The sequence below is a fragment of the Euprymna scolopes genome, chromosome 3 (genome assembly GCF_053919585.1).
Source record: "Euprymna scolopes isolate OS-2025 chromosome 3, ASM5391958v1, whole genome shotgun sequence".
NCBI classification, from domain to species: Eukaryota; Metazoa; Mollusca; class Cephalopoda; order Sepiida; family Sepiolidae; genus Euprymna; species Euprymna scolopes.
The window spans coordinates 91,311,025-91,338,259 of NC_136484.1; the positions used below are offsets into that span (position 1 = coordinate 91,311,025).

The window sequence follows — 27,235 nt, forward strand, 5'->3', positions numbered from 1 at the left end:
GTCCACAGTAGAGCAGCACCAGTTGGCATCCCTCAATCTCAGCTTAAGTGTGACCTTTGCAACAGACTGTAAGAGCAGGGATAGTCTGAAGAGCCAACTTCGTTCCCACAGAAAATAGGAATTGATGCATCGTAATAACATCTCCACATGTATATATGTGTGTGTGTATAGGTAGTATATATGTGTATATAAAAAAAAAGAAAAAACAAGAAGATATTTCAAAAATACATGAAAATGAATGAGTAATCAACAATAAAGCCAGGGAAAGATGGTCTTCTTCTGTCAAGAAGTGACAATCACCATGTGTGTATATATATATATATATTAAGTAATGTGATTTATAATTTAAAAATTAAAAAAAATTTTTTTTAAATTTAAAAATCAAATTTTAATTAAATTAAAAATCAGTTTCATAAGAAGGAACAACAACAAAGTCAATTGATTTTTAATTTAAAATTTGATTTTTAAATTAAAAAAATTTTTTTTTTAATTTTTAAATTATAAATCACATTACTTAATATTGAATTAGCTCTAGGACATTTAACTATCGAGCTTATTATATATCTAAATTACAACGAGCATTTCCTGTATTTTAATTAAACTAGTAATTTCACTATTACATTAAAATACACTTAGCTCTTTAGACTATTATTCTAATCTCCTTTAATTTATATATATATATATATATATATATATATATATATGTATACATATATATATAGTAATTTATAAAATATATATGGAGATTAAGCTACACTGAATATTCCGCATTTCATCCACTCTAGGATTCTTCAGGCTTATGCATATATTATAAATTACTAACTAGCTCTACTTACGTATTGAGCATTTTTGGAGTAAATACTTAAAGTTTACGCATAAATTTATACTTCTGTATATTAATGTTATGTGAGTAAATGAAGTAGTTATATATATATATATATATATATATATATATATATAAGCGAGCTAAGACACAAATTAAAATCCGATGGAAAATCCTGATAGATATTACTAGAGGTAATACTTTCAGGGTGATCCTAGCCAAAAAGGAAAAGCTCAGTATTTAAGAATAGAGCAATATATAAGAATAGAGCTATATAATTTACAACTAAAATAATATATATATATATATATATTAGTGATGGGACGATTCTAATATTTTCCCTGATTCCAATACAATTACTGATTCTGTACTAAATTCCTGATTCCCATACAATTACCAATTCCGATTCTGTATAAATCTCTAAATATTTAACTATAGAGTTGCTATTTTCCCCGATTTCCATAAGCTTTATTGGTATTTTAAAATCGATAAATATTTATTATTTTATCATTATTACCAGCAATGGAAGATTTCGCTTTAAACAAAATCAAATAAAAAAAAGACAATCAAAAGAATCGTTTTGGCATCCAATACCAGTTCCCTCAAATTTGTTGATTTTTCTGATTTCCGATTAATCGTCCCAATATGAATATATATATATATATATATATATATATATATATATATATAATCATATACACACTCATTTTTCATGCAATGTGTGACAGCATGTACAATGCAATATCAGCCACTAATCGTGAGTGAAAACAGTTTTGATGGTGAAGATGGTACTGCCATATGAGAATGGACATTATTCACTATAAAGATCAATACTACCAGACACTAATTGACTGCAAGCATACACAATTCTCTGTATGAAATTATTAATACAACAAGATTGAGGTCAGACTGTAATAAATGAATCATTAGGTCAAGTTGATTATAAAAATGATGGTTTGTAATCCCTGAAATTAATAAATTAATCCAATTATGTTTTACCTCGAATCAATGACTACGAGTTCACAAATATAAAAAAAACAAAACAATGAAACAGAAAATACAGAAAACGCACTTTCACGCATTCTGTATATATTAGGTGTACTCTTGAGTGTGTGTGATACCACTGACCTTTTAAACCCTAACGTCTGCATCTTAGTCTTAGCTCAAAGCTGTGTTCAATAATTAACATCAGCTCATCTCGATTTAATCCAAACAACTACCTGCCTTCAACTGTCCCTCCTAGAAACTATTCTCAAATGTTATAAACTCAAGACTGCCTGGAAATTATCCCTGTCGTAAACTGTCTCTAAACTCACTGCCACTTTTAGAACGGTCTGTAAACTAAATTTGAATATATTAATCTCTATATTCCATGTTTTGTCCTAATTTCTGCCAAACCTTGATTAACAATCCTATTTCAGATGCCTTTGTACACGTTTGCAAGCCACTTCACTCCTTGTTTTTTATTAACTTCACTTTCTATACTTTTGCTCTGCTTATTTCCTCTTTTTGTTATAGATTTTCCTCTTTGTTTTTACTTGCTAACACTCTGAAAAAGGGAATGGCGATAGTATCACCCCCCCCTCATAATAGGTTATTGTTATTGTCATATTACCCAACACCTGTTAACAGCTGTCATTTTTAGGGATGCACTAATAAAAAATTTGGTCGATTACCGATTAATCAGCTGATTAATAGGTTTTCTAATACTGATTTACCAGCAAATTTTGTTGTCATAAATGATACTAATATTAATTTAATTATATTGTAAACAAGTGGAAAAGAAAATACACTACTTACCCAACAGGTATCTTACCAACCACCCTAAAAGCAGGATCTTTTCTAAATGTTAAGAAATAAGACACAGCAGTTGCAACGATGATCTAAAACAGAATTAAAAATTCTTTGTAAATTTCATTATAAAAACACATACTTTTTGATCAAAACCATGTGTTACCTCTCTTGACAGCAACCACCAACTCCAATGGCGTTTCTGTGGCCTTCTTCTCCTTCATCTTCTATTCTGGCCACATCGTCATCTCTTTCATTGGCAGCTGCTGAGGGAGGCATGCACGGGTCACAAGTATAAAAATATAAAACAAAACAAAACACAAACTCTGACACATTCTGCAAATATCAGTTGAACTCTGGGTGGGTGTGTGACACCATTGATCCTCTACACACTAAAGTCGACATCCACGTTCTGTCAAGATTGTGTTCGTCAGTTGGTATCAGCTCATCTCGATCTGGTTCAAGCCACAACCTGCCTTTAACTCACCTCAACTATCATCAATCGTCACAAACCTAGGACATACTACAGGGCAGTTACAACGGTCTGTTAGAGTTTATAACAGTTTGTAAACCATTGTAAACTGTTGCAAAACCATTCTTAAAACTCTAAAATATACTGATCAATCCCTTGTTCCCATTACTGCCACATCTTTATTAACAATTCTATTTTAACTTTCTTTTTAATTTCTTTGTGAACAACTTCCTGTACAGTTTTTCTACTGATAAACATATTTCCTCTTTTCTTGTTGTATTTTTCCTTTTTACTTCTTAACACTGAGGGGGGCGGGCATCGATAGTTTCACACTTTTGTATTAAAGATAAAAATAATTTCTCATAAAAAAAAATAGAATTCTATGTTTTCTCGTTTTTATATGATTTGAATTTTAAATAAAAATAATTTTTCGAACTACAATCTTAGTTGTTTTATTCACGTCTCAGTTGATGTAACCTCTGACCTTTATCAGGTGCATTTTATTGAACTCTGCAATTGTTATGTCTCACAAGAGAACCTGTACAGAATTTAAAACTATATATGCTGGGACCAGAGTTATTTTCTTTGGAAATATTTGGTTTCAGTGCTAGATGACATGATCACATGATTTGGGAATTTGTGTACCCCTCCCCACCATACTGTCATAATTTTATGAACTAAACTGCATTTTATGGACATGACCTTCTGTTCCATAATAGCCCAAATAACACAAGCTATCACTTCGCACCACAAAAATTATGGGACATAAGTTGATTTGTATTTATTATTTCCAGCAAATATATCAATAAAAATGCTTCCAGCAGGTAGATTAAAGAAAATGCTTCCAGCAAGCATACTAAAAAAATGATGCTAGCAAACATATTTAAGAAAATACTTCCATCCAGTATATTTTAAAAAATTCTTCTAGCAGGTATATTAACATAAATGCTTCCAGCAGGTATATTTAAGAAAATTATTCCAGTAGGTATATTAATGCAATGCTTCCAGTACATATATTTAAGTAAACGCTTGCTGTAAATATATATAAGTAACTATTTCCTGCAAATATACATAGGTAAATGCTTCCTGAAAGCATATTTAGGTAAATGGTTTATACAAGTCTAATTCAATAAATGTTTCCTGCTAGTAGATTTAAATTGATACCGCTGCAGGTTATTTAATTAAATATATCCTGAAATACACAATTTAAATGAAACAATGAAAAAATCAACTTACAATAATCAAATCAATTGGAATTGGGAGTGGTAGTCGAGATTTGAATCTGTCATTTATTTGTGACTTCACCAAATAGAGGATTAACATGCAAATAAGCGAGATGATCAACTGAAGGTGATGAGTTTTCTTGATGTTCAATGCGACTTCGATCAGAGTCTGTAAGAAAGAATAAATGTACAGTGATCTTTGTTTCAGAATAACAATAAAAAATCAGTTTCACATTATATTGTATTGGACATTATAAAAATAATAAAGTCCACAAATGGTAAATTTTCTTTGTTAATATGAAAAAAAGAGTTAATTTATCTAGTTACTTTTACTTACATATGGTACATTTAATACTCCACTGTAACGAGGAAGTGAAATTCCAAGGACGTATTTCAATTGACTGGTGATGACATGAATTGCAACTCCTGTAGAGAAAGCACTCACAATCGAATTAGAGAGGAATCTCACAATAATACCTAATTGCAAAATAGCCATTAAAATCTGTAAATAAAAATAAGAATAACATGCATAAAAAAATTTGTGGTTCATAATAGCAAATATATTTTTTGTTACTAATTAACAACTACCACAATTGATAGTGTGATGAATCAAATAATGATTAACAGAACAAAAAAAAAAAAATGATGATAGTGCAACAAAAAAATTAATATCAACAACCAATGAGTGGTATAACAAACAAATTAACAGAAAATCGATTACCAAAAACCAATGGGCGATACAAATTAGTAGGACAGTAAATATCAATCAAGGGGCGGTATAATGGACAAATTACTAGGAAACCAAATATCAACAACTGAAGCTTAGTACAGCAGACAAAATAACGAGTAATTGAACATCAACTATTGATGACAAGTGTAGCCGACAAAGTAGTGCATAGTAATACTTTGTGTTATGTTATAGTTTATGAATTTTCAATGTAAATCAAAATGAAATAAAGAGTATGTGTTTGTGAATTACCTAATTACAGCTCACGGAATAAGAGCAATCTATGCCCATGGATTAACTAAATGGTTCGGTCTGAAATTTCACACAGATTCCTGGGTTTGAAAAATATAGCTGAAGGAGGCTGGAAGTTAAATCAACTATAACGTTATGAAAATAACATCAAAGAGGAAAACAGCAATCTAAATAGTCCAAATGGTGTCAGTGATTGTAATCCCAAATGGGATATATGGTGTTAATAGTCTACTATGCACTGAAAAGCATAAAAGTTAATTGTGTTTTATACTATCTCAATAATATGACAAATATATATTAATTTCCCAACAATTTACCATCTTTTTTTTTTTAGAATAAACTCTCCAATTTTGAAAGTACAAAAGAGTAACATGCAATACATGTACGGGATTCAAACTGAGTTTTGCCCTCTTTCTGGTTGTAGACTTTAAGCTGGGTTAACATGTTTCTGCCTAGCTCTAAATTTGCACAACTGTGATGCGTTTACGATCAGATGTCCTATATTGGATTGCAATTATTGTTCAGACAGATATTCAACCACGATTCTATTCTACTGGTCACAGAATTCTTGTTCTGTATAGTTCTCAGATAATATCAAAGTAAGTATTATTTACTTTACAACACCCCATGCATTCTCTATAATTTGTTTCCCTGGCAATTCATGTTTATTTCAGTTGTGTTTAAGAACTATTCATGTGGTCTTTTTTTTATTAGAAACTACATGTTATTTTTAACAACTTTTATGCATCATGCCTCTGAAACTTTCTACTTGCAATATATAAAGCCTCCACATGAAAATCGATGATGTTTTGTATATCATATAAATATCTATTCCAGAGTTGGATAGAAACAATTGTTTGTAAATGAAAGTGTTTTAAAGAAATATGAAATGTTTTTCTCTCAATCAAAAGATTTACATGATGTCAAATCACAAACTTCAGTCATATCCTATTAAGCTACAGCAACTAAAAGAAGCTTATAATATAATCGCTGACTCATGTCCCGGCATTAACTCCAGAAATTTCTTGAATGGTTTGGTGTGAATACAAACCCTACTATGAAATTTCTGTCATTATTGGTCGATATTACCTATTGTTAGTAATCTATATATATAAAAATGTAACTCTTGGTTCGTTCGCAATTAATAGTCTAAAAACCACTGGACGGATGGCTTCCACGTTTTGGTATAATATGTTTACTATATCCATGTGTGTTATCTAATTTTTCTATGATAAATAGGTGGATTTCTTTGTACTGATAGGCCATTTTTTTTTATTTAGGGACAATTATTTATTACCGCTTCCTGTCAAGTGACCAGTGTTTCCAATTAAGCGGTTTTCCTGCTAGATCTGGAAATTTCGTTTGCAATCTAGTGGGGAATTCTAGAAAATCTGGAGATATTTGGCACCCACACACCCGCAATTTTAGATTAAAAAAATAAAGAAAAGCGCTTGAAAATACTTTAAAACATAAAATAAACTCATTCATGTAAGTAAAAAAAAGTAGCATTTATTGCCTTTAGTAACAATTATTTATTGATTATTTGTTTTGTTTTTCACCTGTTTTTCGGCTAACCATTCTTAAATCTCGCTATAAAATCGATTTTTCCAAGTACATTTTAGGTGGGGGGGGGCATTCCAACCGCCAAACTTTAATTTAAAATACGATCTAAGCAACCCTGCTTAATTTAGAAGTATTTAGTCAAAAATTGTAAAAAGCAAGAAACAACAGCAAAAAAAAAAAAAAAACTCATACCAATACAGTAGAATTTAATTATCTACCAACCTAACATGTTAAAACAAAGTTTTTTGATTTTTTAATTTCCTAATTTTAAAATATGTTGCACCATTATTGTGACGTTTAATTTGCAGTATATTTCAATTTAACTTTTATTATAAAAAGTTTGAGTTTATGGTTTGTTTCTTGCAAAAAAAAAAAAAAAAATACCATCTCTGAAAAAACAGGTAAAACTAGCTGATAAAATATGTAAGCCTTCTGGGGAGCTAACCGCTTCAATATAATTCCAGAAACATATAGTGAGAAAACACGGAACATTTTATATATTGAATATACTATATTTATAATTTTTTTATGGTAGGAAGTTAAAATATGGGGTTTTTTGTGGGGGGGGGGAATTAGCGATTTTTGAAAATTTTAGATGATAAAAGTTAAAAATCTAGCGATTTTCTGGACATTTCTTTCTCCTAATCTCGCGGGTTTTTTTTAAATCTCAGTTGCCAACACTGCATCTCTAAAAAAACACTACAGGATTAATATAAACAGAATGTGTTTACAATATCGGTAAATTTTCATGGGTTTAATCACATGATTATTGATAATGTAACCATGTGATTGAAATTTAATTTAAATTAACCACACGTGGTCGCTTTCCTATCAAATATTCATCGAAAATTGGTAGGTACAGACAAAATGAATGCCGACGCTCAAAGTGTATAAACATTTTGACTCCCCCTTTACTTAAAAATTCACCAAAAATAATGAAAATTGCAGTATTTATCAAATAATGATCGCAGAATATAATGAACAAATTATTTTTACTTAACTCTTAGTGAAAATGTTTTATTTTGTTTAAACAAAAAATACCTTTACTAAAGTTATGGTTTTCAGTAGTAAATAAAAAATGCAAGAATTTATTTTTGCTTTTTTTTATATAAATAAAGCATCATAATTTGTAACAATGAAAAATAATTTTTACAGTGACATTACGAAAAAAGTCTCTAAAGTCCATATTAATGAATTCGATATAACTCTAAGAAAAATGAATCCTCGCATACTATTCAGGAAATTAAAGATTCAATTAGATTCCTATTTCAGTCACCTAAATTATTTAGGGTGAAATGAGTTTAGGAATTTATAGCCAAACCTAAATATTTTTTTTTTTTGCTTAAAAAAAAAAAAAATAGCATTAATACAGTAAGTTAGGTCAAAAATGCATAGAATGCTCTGCTTTACGGTTGTTGTAAAAATGGAACGGAAATTTGAATTTCGTTATCTTTTAAATTCGGTACATTTTTACATTACGTCCAACTCATCGTTCACATTCGACACATCAACTTTTATAGCTTTTTGGGTATGCTGGCAAAGTGAGGGGTGTCTATTCCGAAAGCCGTTCTTAACATGGGTAGATTGGTAGGTGTGTCAGAAAATTCGTGAAAAATAGTGAATAATTCCACCCCGTTTTCCCAAGCTTATAACTCCTCGAAAAATGTAACTCAAGCCTTAATTTTTTTCAATTAAGGATGCAATGATCAAGGTTTCATTAAAAAAACAAAAAACAAAAACAAACAAACAACGTGTCTTTTTTTTAAACTTCGGACTTTACAGGTAAATTTCTAAAAAACACTACTTTTTTGTTTTAAATTTGAATATATTATTTATTGGCCTTTTCTCTTCAATTTGTGATATATAACACTTTGGTGAGTAAATTATTTACTTTTTAATAGACATTTCAAAATGGGAGGCGTGAATTATTCGACCCCCTGTCTTTCCAAGCTTATAACTACTCGAAAAATGTAATTCAAGCCCTAATTTTTTTTTCAATTAAAGGAGCAAGGACCAAGGTTTCATAAAAAAAAAAACAAAAGAAAAAACAAACAACGTGTTTTAAAAAAAAAAGGTTTTAAACTTTGATAGATTTTTAAAGTTTATTTCTAAAAAACACTACTTTTTTGTTTTAAATTTGAATATATTCCTTATTGAGCTTTTCTCTTCAATTTGTGATATATAAAACTTTGGTGAGTAAATTAATTATTTACTTTTTAATAGACACTTGAAAATGGGGGGGGGGCGTGAATTAAAGAAAAAACGTTTGTCTAAAATATTATATTCGGTTTATTGGAAAGAGCATACAATTTCACATTGACCCCGAAAATATCGTAAAAATAGAATCAATAGTAAAATTTTGATAGATTTTTAAAGTTTAAAAATTGAAAAATATTGAGTTCGTAAAATTCATTACTGTTTTTTAAAAAATAAAAAAAATATTTCTATTACTTTTAAAACAACTTTAATATTTTATTTTGGAAGTATAATCCATAAAGAAAATAAACAACCCACTTTTAAAAGAGAAATTACGAGTTTTTTATATTTTATTCGCAGTTTCGTGATAGGGGTGTCAAAAATTCCTACAAAAATTCTGATACATCTACTAGATTGGAGTGTTTATTTGTTGTAAACGTACCTGACAACCTATAAATGTCGACATTTCCAATGTGAATGGTAAGCTGGACTTATGTAAAAAATAAAAAAAGATATACCAAACTGACTTTTTCGTTTAAAAATGGAATTATTTCCCTTTCGTTATTAACTTTTTTTTTTTTTTTAATAAATATTTTGTGTTTTATATGCATAAAGTACAATTGTTGAATGTTTTGATCAATTGTTGAATGTTTTGATTATATTCGTTTGGGGGGGGGGCACAATTAAAAAATTAAGAAAGATTAAAACAAAGCGAAATTTAAGTTTCTGTTCCATTTTTATAACAACCGTAAAACAGCACATACTCAGCAAGTTTTATCGTAATTTATAAGCATAATGTTGAAACACTAAATCAACATTTTATTTATTTTTTTGCATAATTAATGATGGAAGTATTTTTCTGTTTATTTTCTAAACATCTGTTAAAAAAAAATAATTTGTACATTCTCTTGAAAAAAAAAGAATCAAACTTTTCTCTACTTTCACATAACTATTTACAATATTCATGTAAAGCATTCATCTGTTCTTTTTATAATAAAAATTCCGTTTTCAAAGAGAAACGTTTACTGCCAAATTTCTTTAAAAAAAAAAAAAAAAAAAAAGTGCAAGTTTTCCTGAAAAAAAACTTTCAATTTATGGTAAAAATTAATCTTTTTTTTGGGGGGAAAAAACAACAACTTTTATTGATTAAAAAAATTGCAAAAAATAATAAAAGTAAATAAACGAACAAAATGCAATTTTTCTTGAGGAATGTGTTCCATTTTAACAAACTGAGCCACAGTAACGCGTGGCCGGGTACAGCTAGTATTTTTTATAAAAACCATTGTTATTAAGGAGCAGAAACCAGTATTATTGTAAATAGCTATCTCGTTCATGTAATTCTGCTTGTGTGTAATGATCTGTGATTGTACCTTGAAGAGAAGAAAATTCACAGGCTTTATCAGATCTATGATGAGCCTTCAATAAGTTCCCAAACTATTTTGTACAGGCATTTAAACTTGTTATAGACTCTTGAAAATTTAGTATATTATTGCTATACATCTGGTGAGATGACTGACAAATTTTTATGATAGTTCAGGTTCAAATGAATAGCTATAGCAGGAATTGGAATACACCCTACTAAAGCCTGATTGTCACAGTTGATGAATTTCAAAAATGTACTCTGGACGTGAGGACACTTTAGAAGAATGATATGCAATAAAATTCTGTTTTAAACTTGGAAAAAAATGTCACAGAAACGTATGAAATGCTTCAGTCTGCTTTTGGACCATTTTGCATGAATCGAGCATCAGGTTTGGAGCAGCATAAGAGATTCAAGATAGGTAGGGAGTCTGTGAGAGATGTGGGAGGAATAAGTCAGAACACCAGAGTTAATTACCCAAATAAAGAATTTCATGGATAAGAACCACTGGGTGTCTAGGGCACAGTTTAATATCAGTGTGGGAACTGTCCACACAATTATTCAAAAGGAACTGAAGATGCAGAAGATTTGAACAAAGTTTGTCCCAAGAGTGCAGTCACAACTCCATCCTTGTCACAGACTGATGAGCAGACCAAGATGGGGATCAAGACAGTTCCTCACCCGCCCTATAATTCAGACCTTACTCCCTATGACTTGATTGTTCCCTAAGCTCAAGAAAAACCATAGAGGCTGTTGTTATAAGACAATTGAGATGAAAGAGGCAGTCATGAAGGTCGTTAATATGCTCACACAAGAGGACTTTCATGGGGCTTTCCAGAAGTTGTTGGAATGGTACAAGTAAATTGCAGCCAAAGGAGATTACTTTAAAGGGGACTAGAGTTTCATGTGTGTATTATCAATAAAAGTGCCCATACAAAAAGGGTGGAAACTTATTGAAGGCACCTGATACTTACAGCATATCTATGACACCTCCACCAAGTTAAAAATTCTAAGTTTTTTTTCACTACATGGGAAAAACAAAAAGTTGCCCCTCCATTTACAAGGTGGGGGTGGGGCATAATGAATCAGTGCAGCATAATGTGTCAATTCAAATTTCTTTTATTTTCTCCCAACACAAAGTTCTTCCTATGCTCTCCTGCCTGAAGTTACTTTGGATATACTATATTTTGCCAAATTATTAATATAGTGAGGATGTTCTGTAGTTATAGTCTTGTTATAGTCATCCTATAGTAGTGGTAGATATAAATATAAACTCTTCAATTATATATTAATATGCTGCATGTTGGAACTGATTATCCACAATGTCTTAACACCTAAAGAATATTTTATTTACATGTTTTAAATTATTGATAAAGCAGAAAAAAAAGCTAACTTTGATAAATTAAAAACTACTCTCATTTCGCAAAATAGGTTATTGTTATTGTACAGTAGAATACTAACAATTTAGTAATCGGTTATTCTTTTGGATTGTATATAAAAAAAATTGTTAAAAGTTAGACTATTTTCTCTATCTGTTTTTAGTTAAAAAAAAAAGGGGGGGGGGCTTTAAAAGTTATCTGATTATCTCTTTTGTTTTAGTAAAAAGAAAACAGTGGAAGACTTTGTTAACGATTGCTTTTTTTCTTTGTTTAAAAAACAGTTTTTAAAAGCTATTAAGCGATTTTGTTAATAGTAATCAGTTTTATATTAGTTAGAAAAGTCCTTAAAAGTAAGTGATTATCTGTTTACATAAAAAGATGTTAACCATGTGTTTTCAGTTTAATAAAAAGGTTTTTAAAAGTTATTATTTTTACTTAGTATAATAAAAAAGAAAATTGTTGATTGTTTTAACTAAGAAACAAATAGTAATATAAAGAAAGCTGCCAAAGACTTTGTATGTAATTATCATTCTTAATATGAGAAGTCAGAGGTTTGTTAACTAGTCTGTACTTGCACCTAATGATTTAATAAACAAAAGTTACCGTAGAAATTGAATATAACTTGAAAATTCTATTTAAGAATTTGCACGGTCTGTATAAATGAAAAAAGTACAAAGTTATTTGTGATGAAAAATAGAACTCTTTAATCTCCTTTATGCTTTCTAGAAGTGAATTATTTCCCCTTGTTCATTCTTTTCATTATCTTGCAGAGCCTCATTTTCAGCATAATTCTTAATAGAATTAAACCCTTTCAAGTATGCTCAGACTTTAACTTACAATTTTTTTCTAAAAACTAAGACAGAAAATAACTCAAACTCAAACTCTAACAATTGGATAAGGACTCTACAAAACTCAACACTTCTGACACTGGAAGAGATCTTTCTGTATCTTTCTTGATGCCGTCAATGGTTAACAACTAATGAGAGAGTTAAAGCTCAATTTTCTAATCAACCTTGAGCCTTCAGCAATTTTCAAGCATATTTTGCACGTCATTGAAAATACAGTAGGTTCAAAATTACAATTTATACTTAAGAAACTTTTAAAAATAATGTGACTCGTTGAGTCACTGATTGAGCTCGGGTTAAACTTAGAATCTGGTTTTATAAAGTCTGTTTAATATAAAAAATAAAACGGAAAATCCAAAATTAGTCCCTTTCTGCTCAATATATAATTCTGTTTCTTTCTTTACTTAAGTATAGATTAAATAGTATTACCACTGTGGTGATATACCTTTTTTATAATAAACTATTCCACTATTTTCTTTTCTTTCTTTACTACCTTCAACAAACAATAATAAACAGAGAGAGTGAAAATTATGTGCAGAAAGTAAGAAGCAGATCACTTGAGGAGTTAATTGCAAATTATGGCTAATTAAATCAATTTAAAAAAAATATATAACTGAATTCCAAATCTGAGGAATATTTTAGCATATATTTTGTATTATTAAAATATTTATGAAAAAAGTACCTATGGAATCAAACATTAACTTACCTTTAGTATAATAAGTATTTGTTGTTTGTTGGTTTCCATTAGTCCTGGGATGTAATTGAAAACAAAATTCTACACAAATATAAAATAACTTTTCTTGAATAAAACTTTATGAAGAATCCAATAGTGGATTAGTTTTTTTATTTGAGGATTTTATAATATTTTGGGATCTAAGTTTGCACCGGACATTCATAAACAACAAAGACTATATATTTTTCATTTTTTTTTTTTATTTTATGACTTGAAAACTATAGAAATGAAGAACACTGGAAAAATAGTTGAATCATTCTACCACTCAAAGAAGTATTTGGTACCCGAAGCATTCCTCTAAAAGAGATACGTTCCAAGATGAACTACTGATGTCACATTTGGGGAGAATGCTTCGTTGCCGATATAGAGTTTACAATCGACTCTTAAATCTACTACTTTTCCGTTTCTTTACAATCTCTTTTTCACAAAAGACTGTTTTTTCTTAACTTTGTCATTGTTACCATAGAAGGTGCTTGACTGAGATTCAAACTCTGGTTCCTCATTGTAAGACATTCACAGCAAGAACTCGTCTTCCTACCAGAATGAAAGCAAACTCCCCTTTCTTCCTCCGTGTAACTGACACCAGGTGGAATTTCCACAAATGCAGCTTCTTTGCAAGAGCTTCCTATCTGTTGAAAAGAACACTATGCAGCCACTTTCCTGAAGATTACAAGGTCGTCATCAAATCAAACTACAACAAATCCCTGACATGGACCATCTCAACAAATATACAAACTTGATTCATTTCATCGATCATTCTCAATCCTCTCATTTTTATTAACCCTTACACTCTAGTGGTTTTTGACCTTTATAAGTGGTAACCCATTTAGTGAAAAAAATATAGACATGTGAGTTAGCGCTGGCATTCCGAAACAATGTTGAAGGTGGCTGCGAGTTTAGACAACAAATCTTAAAGAAAGATACACTTTTAAAAGCAATATGCACTTATACTACAATCAATCGGACTTACCTGTATTATACCAGTCACAAATGTTATTGCCATTGCAAACTTGACCTTTTCTTTAATTAACTCTTCGGCAATATCATTTTCATAACTGCTTTCGTTCAAATTGTCGCCCGATATAAAAACCTCATCAGAATCAGGGAAACGATGATCCAACAAAGTACGAAACATCAAAGAAACTACTACAATAGCACCTGCACACAAAAAAAAAGAAAAGGGATATTTAAGGGTAGTTTCAAATTTCTTAGATGAAGCCATTATTTTGACTCATTAAAAAAAAATTCATATTATTGCAATTACCAGATGATCTTTAATATGATGTGTTGTGTGTTTTTTAAAATTTAATATGCTAAGGCAATTTCTTATTTATACATGACAATTGGTTCATCTTGTATTAATTATCAGTGATACACAAACTATGTCCGTAGGACCAAAGGTAACATTTTAGGCCAGCAGCTGCCTTGCACGGTTTGACACACATGTTGAATGTTGAAACAGGGTTCACTGAATTTGTTTGTAGTCTGTTTATGTGCAATCAAATGTTTTTGTAGTCCAACTGATATATTGCATTTCTTTTTCAAACAGATCACATAACAAATCTGATCGATGTGGAAGGTTTCTGTTTCCTTTGTCTACAGCGATTTTCATTAAAAAAAAAAAGTTACACGAAAATTGTCAGGTAACTGAAAAGAATCTCTCAAAATAAAAAAAAATCAATAAAATACAAATAATCGTTTAAGCACTAGGAACAGCCGCAATAAATAAATAAATAAATAAAACTGGGAAAACATCCCAAGAGGAGTATGTATAAAACTAAAAAAAAAAACAAAAAAAAAATAAAAACAAAAAGCAAAAAACCTGATACTTTCTAACGGATGACACTAATAAAAACTTGAAATTTTAATGAAAAAATCCTGGAACACAGAAATCAACCGACATAAACTGTGAACGATATGTCATATTGAATGTGCAATAGAAAAAAAATAATACCACGTCAACCAAATGGAACTGAAACCCCAAAAATTATCATAAAGTATCCCTACTCTTAAAGAAGAAAAAAAAAAGAAATGAAAACAATGTTGACACCAGCCTCTGCGGATAATACCAACTAATTGTTAGTCATTTTTTAACTTACGAAAACACTATGCGGAGGAATGAAATGATAGAATTCAGTATGGCGGATGTTCAAGCAAGGAATCTACAATTGTTTGATCGATTGACTTTATAAAGTGTTGGTTTTTTGTCCACCCATCTGGATTGTATGAAACAACATAGATCTAAGCAGCTTTTGAGTTTCTGACCACAAACTTCACATTTCCAACTGTTTGCATTGTCAGGTAAAACTGACACATTACCTTTCCTAAGATTTCTCTTGAGTTCAGCATGTTTGATTCTTTTCTTTTCCAAAAATTCAGTTCCATTTTCAACTAGCTTTATCCATTTAGGCCGACATTTTGCTAGTGTTTCCTAGTTCTGAACAGATATCTTGAAGACTTTAAGATTGCTTTTTATGTAGTCACTGAAACGTCTCTTTGAGACGTGCTGAGGATGTTTTCCAGTCAAGCTCACTGTAAAACAATTGCTTACGTAGTCTCACATCCTTCATCCGAACAACATGACTTGCCCAGCATAAGGGGTTCCTCATGACTATCGTTTCAATGCCTAAACATTCAGTGTTTTTTTTGGATATGTCCATGTCAGGTATCAGTGACTGCCACTTTACATTCAGAATCCATCTAATGCATTTCTGGTGGAATCTCTCAAGTTGCTTTAAGTGTTGACATGGTGTTATTCAGCACTTGGATGTGTAAAGTAAAACAGAAAATACACAGATCGAGTAAACATTAATCTTGGTTTTGACAGAGATTCCATGATCATGCCATACTCGCTTTTCCAGTGTTCCAAATACTATGCTATGATGTGTTGTCTGCAGAGATGGCTCCCTGTACCCAAGTACACAAATGTGTCCACAACATTTAGCCTTTTTCCTTCACATAGATATTTGGTTTAGTGTATGGTGTGCCAAATTCATGCGTGAATATCACTTTTGTTCTTCAAAGGCATCACAAGCTGCTGAAAAATTAATCATATTCTGCATATCTTGTTCTGAATGGGACACAAAATCAGCATCATCAACATAAAGTAGTTCCATAACTAAGCTTCTAAACGTTTGTGACTTGGTGTTAAACCTTCTTAGATTGAATGCTTTGCTAGTCGTGCTAAAGTGAAGGAAAATACCTTTATCACAGTCTTTAAATGCATATGCAAGAGTAAATGGAGAACAGAGTTGGAGTCGGAACATCCCCTTGTTTCATGCCAGTGTCAGTAGCAAACTCCCCAGGCCTTCATGCTTCTGTCAAGTTCTTGAAACATGGTGAAAAAAGTAGGAAGACATCCAATCCTTCTAAGAATTACCCACAAAACCTCTCTGTTCACAGTGTCAAACACCTTTCTAAGGTCCACAAATACCTGATAAAATAGCATCTGTTGTTCAATACACTTTTCTTGCAACTGCTTTGCACTTTATCCACATGGACAAATGTTTAGCCTATCTAATAAGATCTGCACCAGAACCTTCCCTGCCGATTCAAGAAGTGTTATCCCATGGCAGTGATCTCAATCAGACTTTTATCTTTAAAAAAAAAAAAAAGAGAAACTGATAGGCCATTTATCCAATCTTGTGATACTGATGATCACAACCAAGATATTTTTTATCAACATATGTAATGCATTGGCTACATACCGAGATCTGTGTTGGAGCAACTCAATGGGGATGCAGACTGTTGCTTGCACTGCTTTTACCTTTTTTATTGCTAAGACCACCTCATCTGCTGAGAGTAACTCATCCATGTGATGAAGAATATTGAGTTGAGGTAGATCGCTGATGATATTTTCATTAACAACTGATGGGTTGAAAAACAAATTAGCAAAGTGCTCCCTCTAGCATTCTTTCATTTTATCCATATTTTTGGACAATTGAGGAACAAAAAAAGACTATGTCAAAGACCTGCTTAAGAAAGCTATATATAGGTTTTTAGTGTTTTCCTGGTTGTAAACAGATTGAATCTGTGTAGATATATTAGACCATCACTCAGTCTTCATTCTCCTTCGCTCCCTCTGCAGAACTGCCTTATGTTCCCTATAATTTCTTTCAAGAATTGTCCCGTTTTTGAGATTGTCATTCAAAAGTGTTTCATGGAGGACATTTTTAGTCTCCAAAAGAGCCTTTATGTTATATTTGTACACATGTAATCACCGTCCACCCTAAAAAAAGATAATGGGATCATGATTAATTAATTTTATATCTCTAAGGTAAAATAAAAAAAAAATAAAAAAATCAACATTTTCAAATAAATTCTTCAAAATAAAATTATATCACTCCGTCAATTAAAACTTCAGTTTTAAATGAATACATTAAAAAAAAAAAATGACATTTGTTTCATTGTTTGAGAAATATTTAGCTGAGAATTATTTTTATAAGAAAGATAATCTATATATTAATACCGGGGTACCTTTAACATATGTACATAACACAAAAGGACACCACTCAGAAACTCACCACAGTTTGCATACCATATATGAAGGGCTTGTCTGAAAAACTTCAATGAATATGTAATCCATGTGACATCAGGACAGTATTCAGGAGTGATTCAACTCTCCGGAAACAGCTTGTGAGAGTCAAGCCCCCTACAGAAAAAAATCATGACTAAGAACTGTATATATGAAATCCTATGTAAATGTGGAAAACTATATAGAGGTGAAACGTGTCGTCCGTTGGAAGTACAGTTAGAAGAACATCAAAAAGCCATAGAACATGGAGAAACTGAAAAGTCAGGCACAGATGGAAAGGAAAGGGAAACCATCTACAATTATGGGACGAAGCAAAAATTATAGACAGAGAGGAACGGTGGAGACTAAGACGACTGAAAGAAGCAGCACATATGCTAGGAAATAACCAACTGCTAAGCAGACCTTGTATAGAATTTAATACGATATGGGAACCAGTAATTATAACCAATAGATAATATATACAAGTAATAAGTAAAAACATTAATATATACAAGTAATAAGTATAGAGATAGATATACAGTAATAATTAGAAATAAATAGTGATATTTACTACTGGAAATAAAAATAGGTTTAAGGCTCCTAAAATTCATACTAGAATTGTCCACAAAGACCAATGGCACAGTGGTTAGAGTACTGGAGAAAATCAATTGTAAAAGTGATATTCTCTTGAAGGTTAAAGGTTCAATCCTCAGTGTGGGCGACCGAAAAATACATTTGCGAATTACTTAGGACCTCTATCCAGTCATGGCTGACGAAACAAGAGCACGCTACCCCTGTGAAGTAAATAGTAAGTTCCACTGGAAATTCCATCAGAATTCCCAAGTTCAACAAGATACACCTGAAGAAGGTTGGAGGTTACATCGACCGAAACGTTGTGAAAATCACACACAAGATGAGAATAGTAGTCCGATGAATAATAATACAAATAACCAATCCTCATCTCAAAAATTCCGAAACGTCAACTAAATTTTAAATAGATTAAATAAAGAGTTGTTTTTTTTTTCATTTATATCAAATATTAACTGAAGAAAAAAGAAAAAGTAATTTTTTTATTAACAGTCTTAGCCATGATAAATATAATTTCAAAGAAATAAATTTCTAGCAGTAAATTATACAGATTTTTACAGTGTTACAGAATTACACTACAGAAGAAAATTTGACAGAATTTTACAGCACCGTGGAATTTCCATGGAAACCCATTAATTTTATTTTATTATTAGCATAATATGTCTGATGTCGCTAAAATTAAACAGAATATTTGAAAATGAGAGAAATAAAGAGGGAGATAGGGGAGAAGAGAGGAAGAGCAGGGGAGGAGAAAGAAAGGAGGAGACAAGTTGAGAAAGGAGAGAGAGGGAGAGAGATGGGAAAGGAGATAGAGAAAGGAGAATGGGAGTGGCGAAGACAGTGGAAAAGAGAGGAGGAAGCTTTTAAATGCATTAATATTAATTGAAACAACATAATTTGATAGTGAGAATTACATTTTTCATAACCTTGATATATTAATGGCTGAATTGCACTGGAGTTAAATGAAGAATAAATATTTAAATAGATTCCACATTTATTCAAAATAGCAACACAAGCATATCATATATAGAATTAATTAAGAATTCGAAAATACATTCTTTTCGTTTACATCTTGTTTATATTGAATGTTTTATATTTTTTATTTGTGAAGTATTGTGAACATACTCTTCTCTGATGAAAATCCATGACAGAAATTTGAGATGCACTTCTATGAGGGAGGGGGGCGTTCAAAAAATAATGCCTCCTATCTTTTTATGTATCAGAAAGGACAGCGAATTGCATTGTTATGATGACTGAACTTATGCATTCAAGAACCAAAAGCTTCATCACTCAATTTCAGATATTAAGCAGCAGAAACCAATATTCTTGTAGATAGCTATCTCGTTCATGTAATTCTGCTTGTATATCATCATCTATAGTATCTATATAGAATCAATGTATCTTGAACAGAAGAAAATTCTGAGACTTAATCAGATCTACAATGAGTCTTGAAGTTTCCAAATTTTTTTGTACAGACATTTAAAATTGTCGCAGACTCTTGAAAATTCAGTATGTTATTGATGTATATCTTATGAAATGACTAACCAATTTTTATGATTTCAGGTTCAAATAAACACTTACAGCAGAAATTGGAATACATCCTACTAAAGCCTGATTGTCACAGCTGGTGAATTTTAAAAATGTAATCTAGACGTGAAGACACTTTAGAAAAACGATATACAATAAAATTCTGTTTTTAACTTGGAAAAAAATGCCACACAAACATATGGAATGATTCAGACAGCTTTTGGACCATCCTGCATAAATCGAACATCAGTTTTTGAGTGGTATAAGAGATTCAAGGGAGGCAGGGAGTCCGTGAGGGCTGATAAGTGTGGGAGGAGTAAGGAAGTTAGAACACCAGAATTGATTGACTAAATAAAAAAAATTCATGTACAGGATATCCAATAAGTCACTGAAAGGTTTTGAACTTAAATAGATTCTTTATTTTTTATGATATCTTTCTGTAATTTTAACACAATCTGACTTGACTAGCCCTGACTTTTTCTTGTGGGAATATCTTAAAGAAAGAGTCTACGTTAACAAACCCCAAGCCCTGCAAAAATTGAAGGAAAACATCAGGAACGAAATAGGGGAGTTAAATCACAATCCAGAGATTCTGCCATCTGTCATGATTAATGTTTCGGAAAGAGCACGAATATGCGAAGCTGAAAATTGGCAATATTTCAAAGACATTATTTTTCATAAATAAAGATTGTTTGAATTTTGCATTATTTAAAAAAAAAAAATTTCCTAATGTCTTAGTCAGATTGTGTTAAAATTACAAAAAGATATCATCAAAAATAAAGAATCTTTTTAAGTTCAAAACTTTTTAGTGACTTTTTGGAACCCTGTATATATATATATATATATATATATATATATATATATATATATTTAAGTTCAAAACCTTTCAGTGACTTTTTGAACAGCCTGTATAAGGACCTTCGTGTGTCTACAGAGACAATAAGTGCACAGTTTGAAGTTAGTGTGGGAACTGTACACACAATTATTCATGAGGAACTGAAGATGCAGAAGATTTGCATGAAGTTTGTCCCAAGGGTGCTCAGAAAGAAAGACGTTGCTATGACAGCAGAGAGACAGTCGAGCTGACCAATTCAGATCTTGCAGTCTAGACCTTGGTTCCTGTGACTTTTGGTTATTCCCTAAGCTGAAGGAAAACCTTAGAGACTATTGATACGAAATAATTGAAGAGATGAAAGAAGCTGTAACGACGGTCATTAACACATTCACCTAAGAGAACTTATAAGAGGCTTTCCAGAAGTTGTTGGAACAGTACAACAAGTGCATTGCAGCCGGAGAAGAGTTCCATGTGTGTACTATTAATAAAAGTGCCCATACAAAAAAGTCTGGAAACTTATTTAAGGCACCTCGTATTGGCCAACAATGTATATATATAATTTTTTATTCTTCTTTATGTAAATATAGCCATATCATCCGTCTCGATCATTAGGCAAAAAAATTAAAAAGTTTTATGAGCATTTTTAATTTTAGAGGGGAAAAATATTCTGTCATGTTTGACTTGAGGCATGGTTAATGTTCTTATGAATTTAAATTTAAAATCGGAATTCAAAAACCTAACCGCTGTTAAAGAGGGAGAGGGTTTAAAAGGATAGTTCTGGGGGAAAATGTATAAAAGATTAGAGGGAGTTATAAGAAAGGAAAAGATAAATATAGATATAGAGGGAGGAGGTTTGTAAATTCGCTTAGAGGAAGAGGAAAAAAGGAAGAGAAGAGGAGTAAAAAAAGGAGGTAGTACATATGAATACAGTTCACACATAACAAGGAGGACGTCAGGAAGCGATATTTCACATTTCAGGCCATTTGAAAATGTCTATAGGGAAAGTTCAACTAAATTAGGTCATATTGTGTGTGTGTGTATATATATATACATATTAATTCAGATTTATTCCAAAAGTTTCCAAAGCAGAAATGAAGCTCAATATTTGAGCTTAAAAATTTCATATCCACTAGAGCTATGAATAAACTATTAAATTCTGGGTTATATCATTCTATCATTTAATGGCAATTCCGGAACAAAATAACTTATGTTTCTGGAGGAGCAAATACAGATCATATTAAAGTTCCCCTTCCCAGAAAGGAGAAAACAAAAGAAACCAAAAGTCAACCAAGTGAGAAACATAGCAACTGGATGATCAGAGATTTTAAATCATTAGACACAAAAATTCAAATCCCTAGGAAAAATCCAGCAACAGTCAAATCTAGTTAAACCCTCTCTCTCTATCTCTCTCTTTTATATACATATAAATAACTATATATCTATAAAAGTTAAATTGTCTATCGGTGTGTGTCTGTGTATGTACATTTCCCTACATAACTACTCTGTCAGTTTTCAGTCTACAAACTCGAGATTTGACATAAGGGGGTATTGAGATTTGGGAAAATCTTTTTAATTGGTTTTCGGCCAGAAATTTGGCCGTCAAGGGGGTCAAATTCAACGATTTAACTTCTGAAAACGCTACCAAACTCCTCCACCAATTTTGGGTCTAAACACTTGAAATTTTAGATGTAGGTTACTTGGACATGGATCACACGTTTTAATTTAATTTGAGTCCAAAACAATAAATGTTAAGGGGTCAAAATTGGGGTCCAAGTTAAATTTTTTTTTTACCTCTGCGGTCTACGAAATTACTCAGCCAATTTTTGGTCTAAACATTTAAATTTTGCATAAAGTTTATTCAGACAAAAGGCAAGCTTTTTAATTGGATTTTGGCCGAAAATTTCACTGCCAAGGGGTCAAAATACAAAAGATTTTACTTTTGCAGTCTCTAGCAAACTATTCAGTCAATTTTGGGTCTAAACATTTGTAATTTTACATAAAGAATATTCAGACATACAGCAAGGTTTTTAATCAGTTTTTGGGCAAAAAGTTTGCTGCCAAAGGTCAAAGTTGAAAGAGTTGACGTTTGCAAACTCCACCAAACTCCTCCGCCAATTTTGGGTCTAAACACTTGAAATGTTAGATGTAGGTTACCTGGACAGGAGTCAAACTTTTTAATATGTATACATATGCACATAAAGTTATGAACAGTGTATAGGGTATGAGCAAAGCCGAGCTGCTAGTAATGTAATGGATATAAGTAGGAATACACATCTAGACAAGATTAGGTTTAAATTTTCTCTAAATTAATGTGAGCATTGTCCACATGGACATATCACAAAGTAGATAACAACATTGTCTAACAATCAATTCAGTTTTCATTGACATTGATTATTTTGTTTTACAGCATATCAACCCTTTTGGGTGTTGTTTAATGTCGAATCCATTCATTTTATTAAAAGTTTTTATGTTTCAAATTCTTTATATTTTAGAATTTTTATTCAGGATGTGATTGTTTTGTTGTACAGCTTATCAACCCCCCCACCCCCTCACGTTATTTTTAATTCAGAATTTTGTCATGTAGGTAAAAGTTTTTATGCTTCAAGTTCTTTATATCTTCAAATACTTATTTATGGTATTCGGTATGCTTGCTGAAATTGTTGTTTTTGTTTTTGCAGAGCATGATTGAGTTTTGCAAATGGAAAGAGAAAATAAAACAATAATTTCAATGTTTGATGCATTTTAGGTCAGGAAGTCAATATCTCCAGACGGACCTATCTGGTAACACCAAACCGGAAATTGAAGATTCGATCCTTATTACATAGATAATACAACAGAATATTAACTCTTATACTAAGTCAGGGCAGATGAATTGAGGACAATTTCTTCATTTTCAAGTTTCTAAAGTTGACAAAGGTTCCTTAGCTTGAGTAGAATGATCTCAAGCTTGAAAAGATGCCCTGAGAGTTACATCGGCTGAAACATGAAAATAACAACCAAGAGGAGACTAATAATCCAAAAAATTCAAATTACCAATCCTCATCTAAAAAAATTTCAAAACAAACAAATGTCATTATTGTTAATAATCACTGATATATTTCCAAAGGCAGTATTCACTTTTCAAGCTACAGTTAACATTTAAATAAGTCATAATTTACACAAAAGATATCTCCTGTAAGTCTTTTAAAGAATATGTAACTTTTTATGGTTTATAAAGAATTTTTCTGCTAGAATTATAAAAATTAGGTTCGTGAAAGTGAAAACAAATTCATTCATTAAAATTGTTCAATTCTAAAAAATGGAAAAAAAGTGACAACATAAAAATGTTACTATTTTTGTTGTTGTAGTTATTTTTCATCATATCTTGTTAAAAAAAATGCATTCTTCAGATTTCTTACATTAAAAACAAAATACACACAAAATTAAAAAAAAAAAAAAATTGAATTCACAGATCATTGAAAAAAAGAACACCTACCTTTCTTTAAAAAATCTAAACATATAAATAATACAGGGAGGAATTATAAAGTTGTTGCCCTAAAGGAAACAACCCTACAGCATTATTTTAAAACTTTTATTGAAAAGAATCAATTCAGGAACTTTATTATGTAGTAGAGCTGACATCTAATCAATGTAACCGCTTTCAGCCTCAATTACCACCATGATACAGGTCCGGAATTAGGAGTATGCCTTTTCCACAAGTGCCGGTGGGAGCTCGGTGAATACTCGGCAGATGGCAGCAATCAGGCTGATTTTGGTGTTGTGGAAGGTTATCTTGGTGATGTTCTCGATGTATGACCAAACAAAGTAGTCCAGTGGGTTCAGGGCAGGGGAGGAGGAGGGGCCAGTGAGAGAAGGGCACAAAGTTGTATCACTCCTTCTGAAGACAAACCTGGGTCTCTTTGGACTTATGGGCTGGCACCAAGTCCTGCTGCCACATCCAGGGGTCACCACATTCTTCAGCACATCCAGGTACACTTTGGTGTTGACTTTCAAACCGACTTTGAAGATGTAAGATAGCATGATGTGGCCCTCACTTGAAACAGCACCAAAGACCATGGCTGTGGGCGTAAACTTTCACCCTGGGCACATTCCTGTTATCCGTGGCATTTTGAGGGTGTTGGCAATGATCGTGTTGTCATAACTTGTCATAAGAGAGCATAAATTGTACAGTAGTGCAGCTTTGATCTCACTCGTTGAACATTGTGTTACTTTCAGACATGATACAAAGCTCTTATCGCTCTTGAAATTTATACCCAATTGGCCAATTTTATCGTTCCACCCTGTATATCTATTGTGGTGTGTCCCCTTTATGGATAATAATGAACTCTTCTACTTACTATAAAAACCAAGAGAATATGGCTCTCGTCATTAAAATACAGGCTGGCATTTAGTTTTTTTTTTTTTTAATTTTTTTTTAAACACATGTTCACCCGTTACAAAACATATCGCCTCTTGGACGTTTGGGGCTATGTCTAGGAAAGATTAACAAGATATTTGTTTGTTACATTTAAACTTCTGCATATCAGTACAGCCAGGGAAGCAGGCAGCAGGCAGGGAATTTCAACGTCTAGCTGTTCGAGAGAAGAAACTATTAGAATACAAAGCTTTCTGGCATTTAAGGACATCCAGTGAAGAGGTGAGATCTTATTGCTAAGTGGGTTTGTTGGGGATATGTACGTTGAGGGGGTACAAGTGAAACGAGTTCATCAGAACACATTCCATTAAAATATTTGTAAAACAGGCACAGTGATGCAACATTGTGGCGATGGGACAGGGGCTGGAGCTTAGTTGATAAAGTGGGACCGATTAAATTAAGAGGGAGAGATTAGTGGCAGATGCACCAGTCCAGATGTGGCAATATGCATGGGCGAATGGTGGTCTTGTAAAGGTACAGGATACTCTCAGGTGTGAGTAGTCTTCTAGCCTGATAGAGGGAACCCACCTTCTTTGCAGCAGCCTTTGCAATGTCCTCTATGTATTTGCTCCAGTTCATATTGCTCACAAATGTTAGGCCAAAGAGTTTGAAGATAGAATTCTCAGGCAGAGTGCTATTTGTCACGGATATACGTGGTTGGAGAGTAGTCTTGTAATTGTTAAAGGAGAGCAGCTTAGCTTTACTCGCATTAAATGTCACCATCCATTTGTGGTCCCATTCCACTATAATCTGGAGGTCATTTTCTAACGATTCTGCCATTGTCTTAGATTTATGTACATCAGTTCTTCACTCATGCATATTATAGAGCATTGTATCATCAGCAAATATACCCATCTTGGACACAATATTATCAGGGAGGTCGTTTATGAATATCAGGAATAATAGTAGCCCAAGGATCGACAACTGAGGCAATCCTGCATTGATATTATGCTGCATGGTTGTACGTTCATCAACGAAAACCTGGATGGTCCTATTGTTTAAGAAGGATCTAATTATATTTAGTATACGTCCAGTTATACCATAGCATTTTATTTTCATTAGCAGTCCTCGTGCCAGACTTTGTCAAAGGCCTTGGATATATCTAGGGCTCAGAGAGAACATTTACTTTTGCGAGGTGGTTGACTAGTGCTTGCTTAATTAAAGTCTCAAAGCTTTAGTGAGGTGGGTGAGGCAGCTAGGGTGATAATTGAGAGGGTTAGACCTTTCATCAGAATTCTTGTACACTGGTACCACAGGGGCTATCTTCCAGCTATTAGGGAAGCAAGATTCAGCAAGGCGTTTATTGTATTCAAGAATAATAACTGAAACAAAAGTAACAAATACAGAGTATGGTTATATGTCAGTCTGACTAAAGTGCGCATGACTTGTACATAACTTGTGCGCTAATGCAGAGACATATTCTCCTGGTCTTTATAACAAATGGAAGAGTTAATTATTATTCATAGGGTGAATACACCACAGCATTATCTAACATTAAATTAAATTGGTTGAATTTTCACAGTTAGACACCTATAGCAGTGCATCAGACAAGTCAATACATGATTCTAACTAATCAAAATTGATTTATTACTGCTTCACTATATTCTTTTCAATAGTAGACTTATTTTGCTTCAATTTCTTGCAAAAATAGTTATTCGAACAGAATGATTGATAAAAATTAAGCTTACGTCAATAATTAAATAAATCGAAAATTGTTTGATCTATTTCAGCTAAACAATTGCATATTTAAATTAAATGTAACACTATTTATTTCTTAAAATTGTATATCATAATATTAATCTAAATAATTTGATTTTTAAAATCTATTTTCAATGTTGTCTTAGTTATATGCTACAAGCGATGCAAATTATCAATCATTAATTTCTTATTATTCTATTCATATTTTTTTTAGTTATTACTAACTCCTTTACAAATACACAAATTATATTTAAATATACAACTCCTGGAAAAATGCAATTCAGCCCAGTTATTAG

The 27,235-nt window shown here is 31.8% G+C and overlaps 1 protein-coding gene across 4 annotated transcripts in view; it reads right to left on the bottom strand.

Annotated features, from left to right (window-relative positions):
- LOC145257531 (sulfate transporter-like) overlaps positions 1-27,235 on the bottom strand; it is a 142,014-nt gene that overhangs the window by 64,555 nt on the left and 50,224 nt on the right. For 3 of the 4 annotated variants that reach the window (XM_080115666.1, XM_080115668.1, XM_080115667.1), the window contains 4 exons: positions 14,335-14,522; positions 4,647-4,811; positions 4,323-4,478; positions 2,624-2,706 (listed from right to left, as the gene is read on the bottom strand). In XM_080115666.1, the coding sequence (XP_079971792.1) occupies positions 2,624-2,706; positions 4,323-4,478; positions 4,647-4,811; positions 14,335-14,522 (592 nt within the window). Of the gene's footprint in view, positions 1-2,623; positions 2,707-4,322; positions 4,479-4,646; positions 4,812-13,337; positions 13,382-14,334; positions 14,523-27,235 lie in introns of those variants that run through there. The other variant, XM_080115669.1, reaches the window with a different exon arrangement.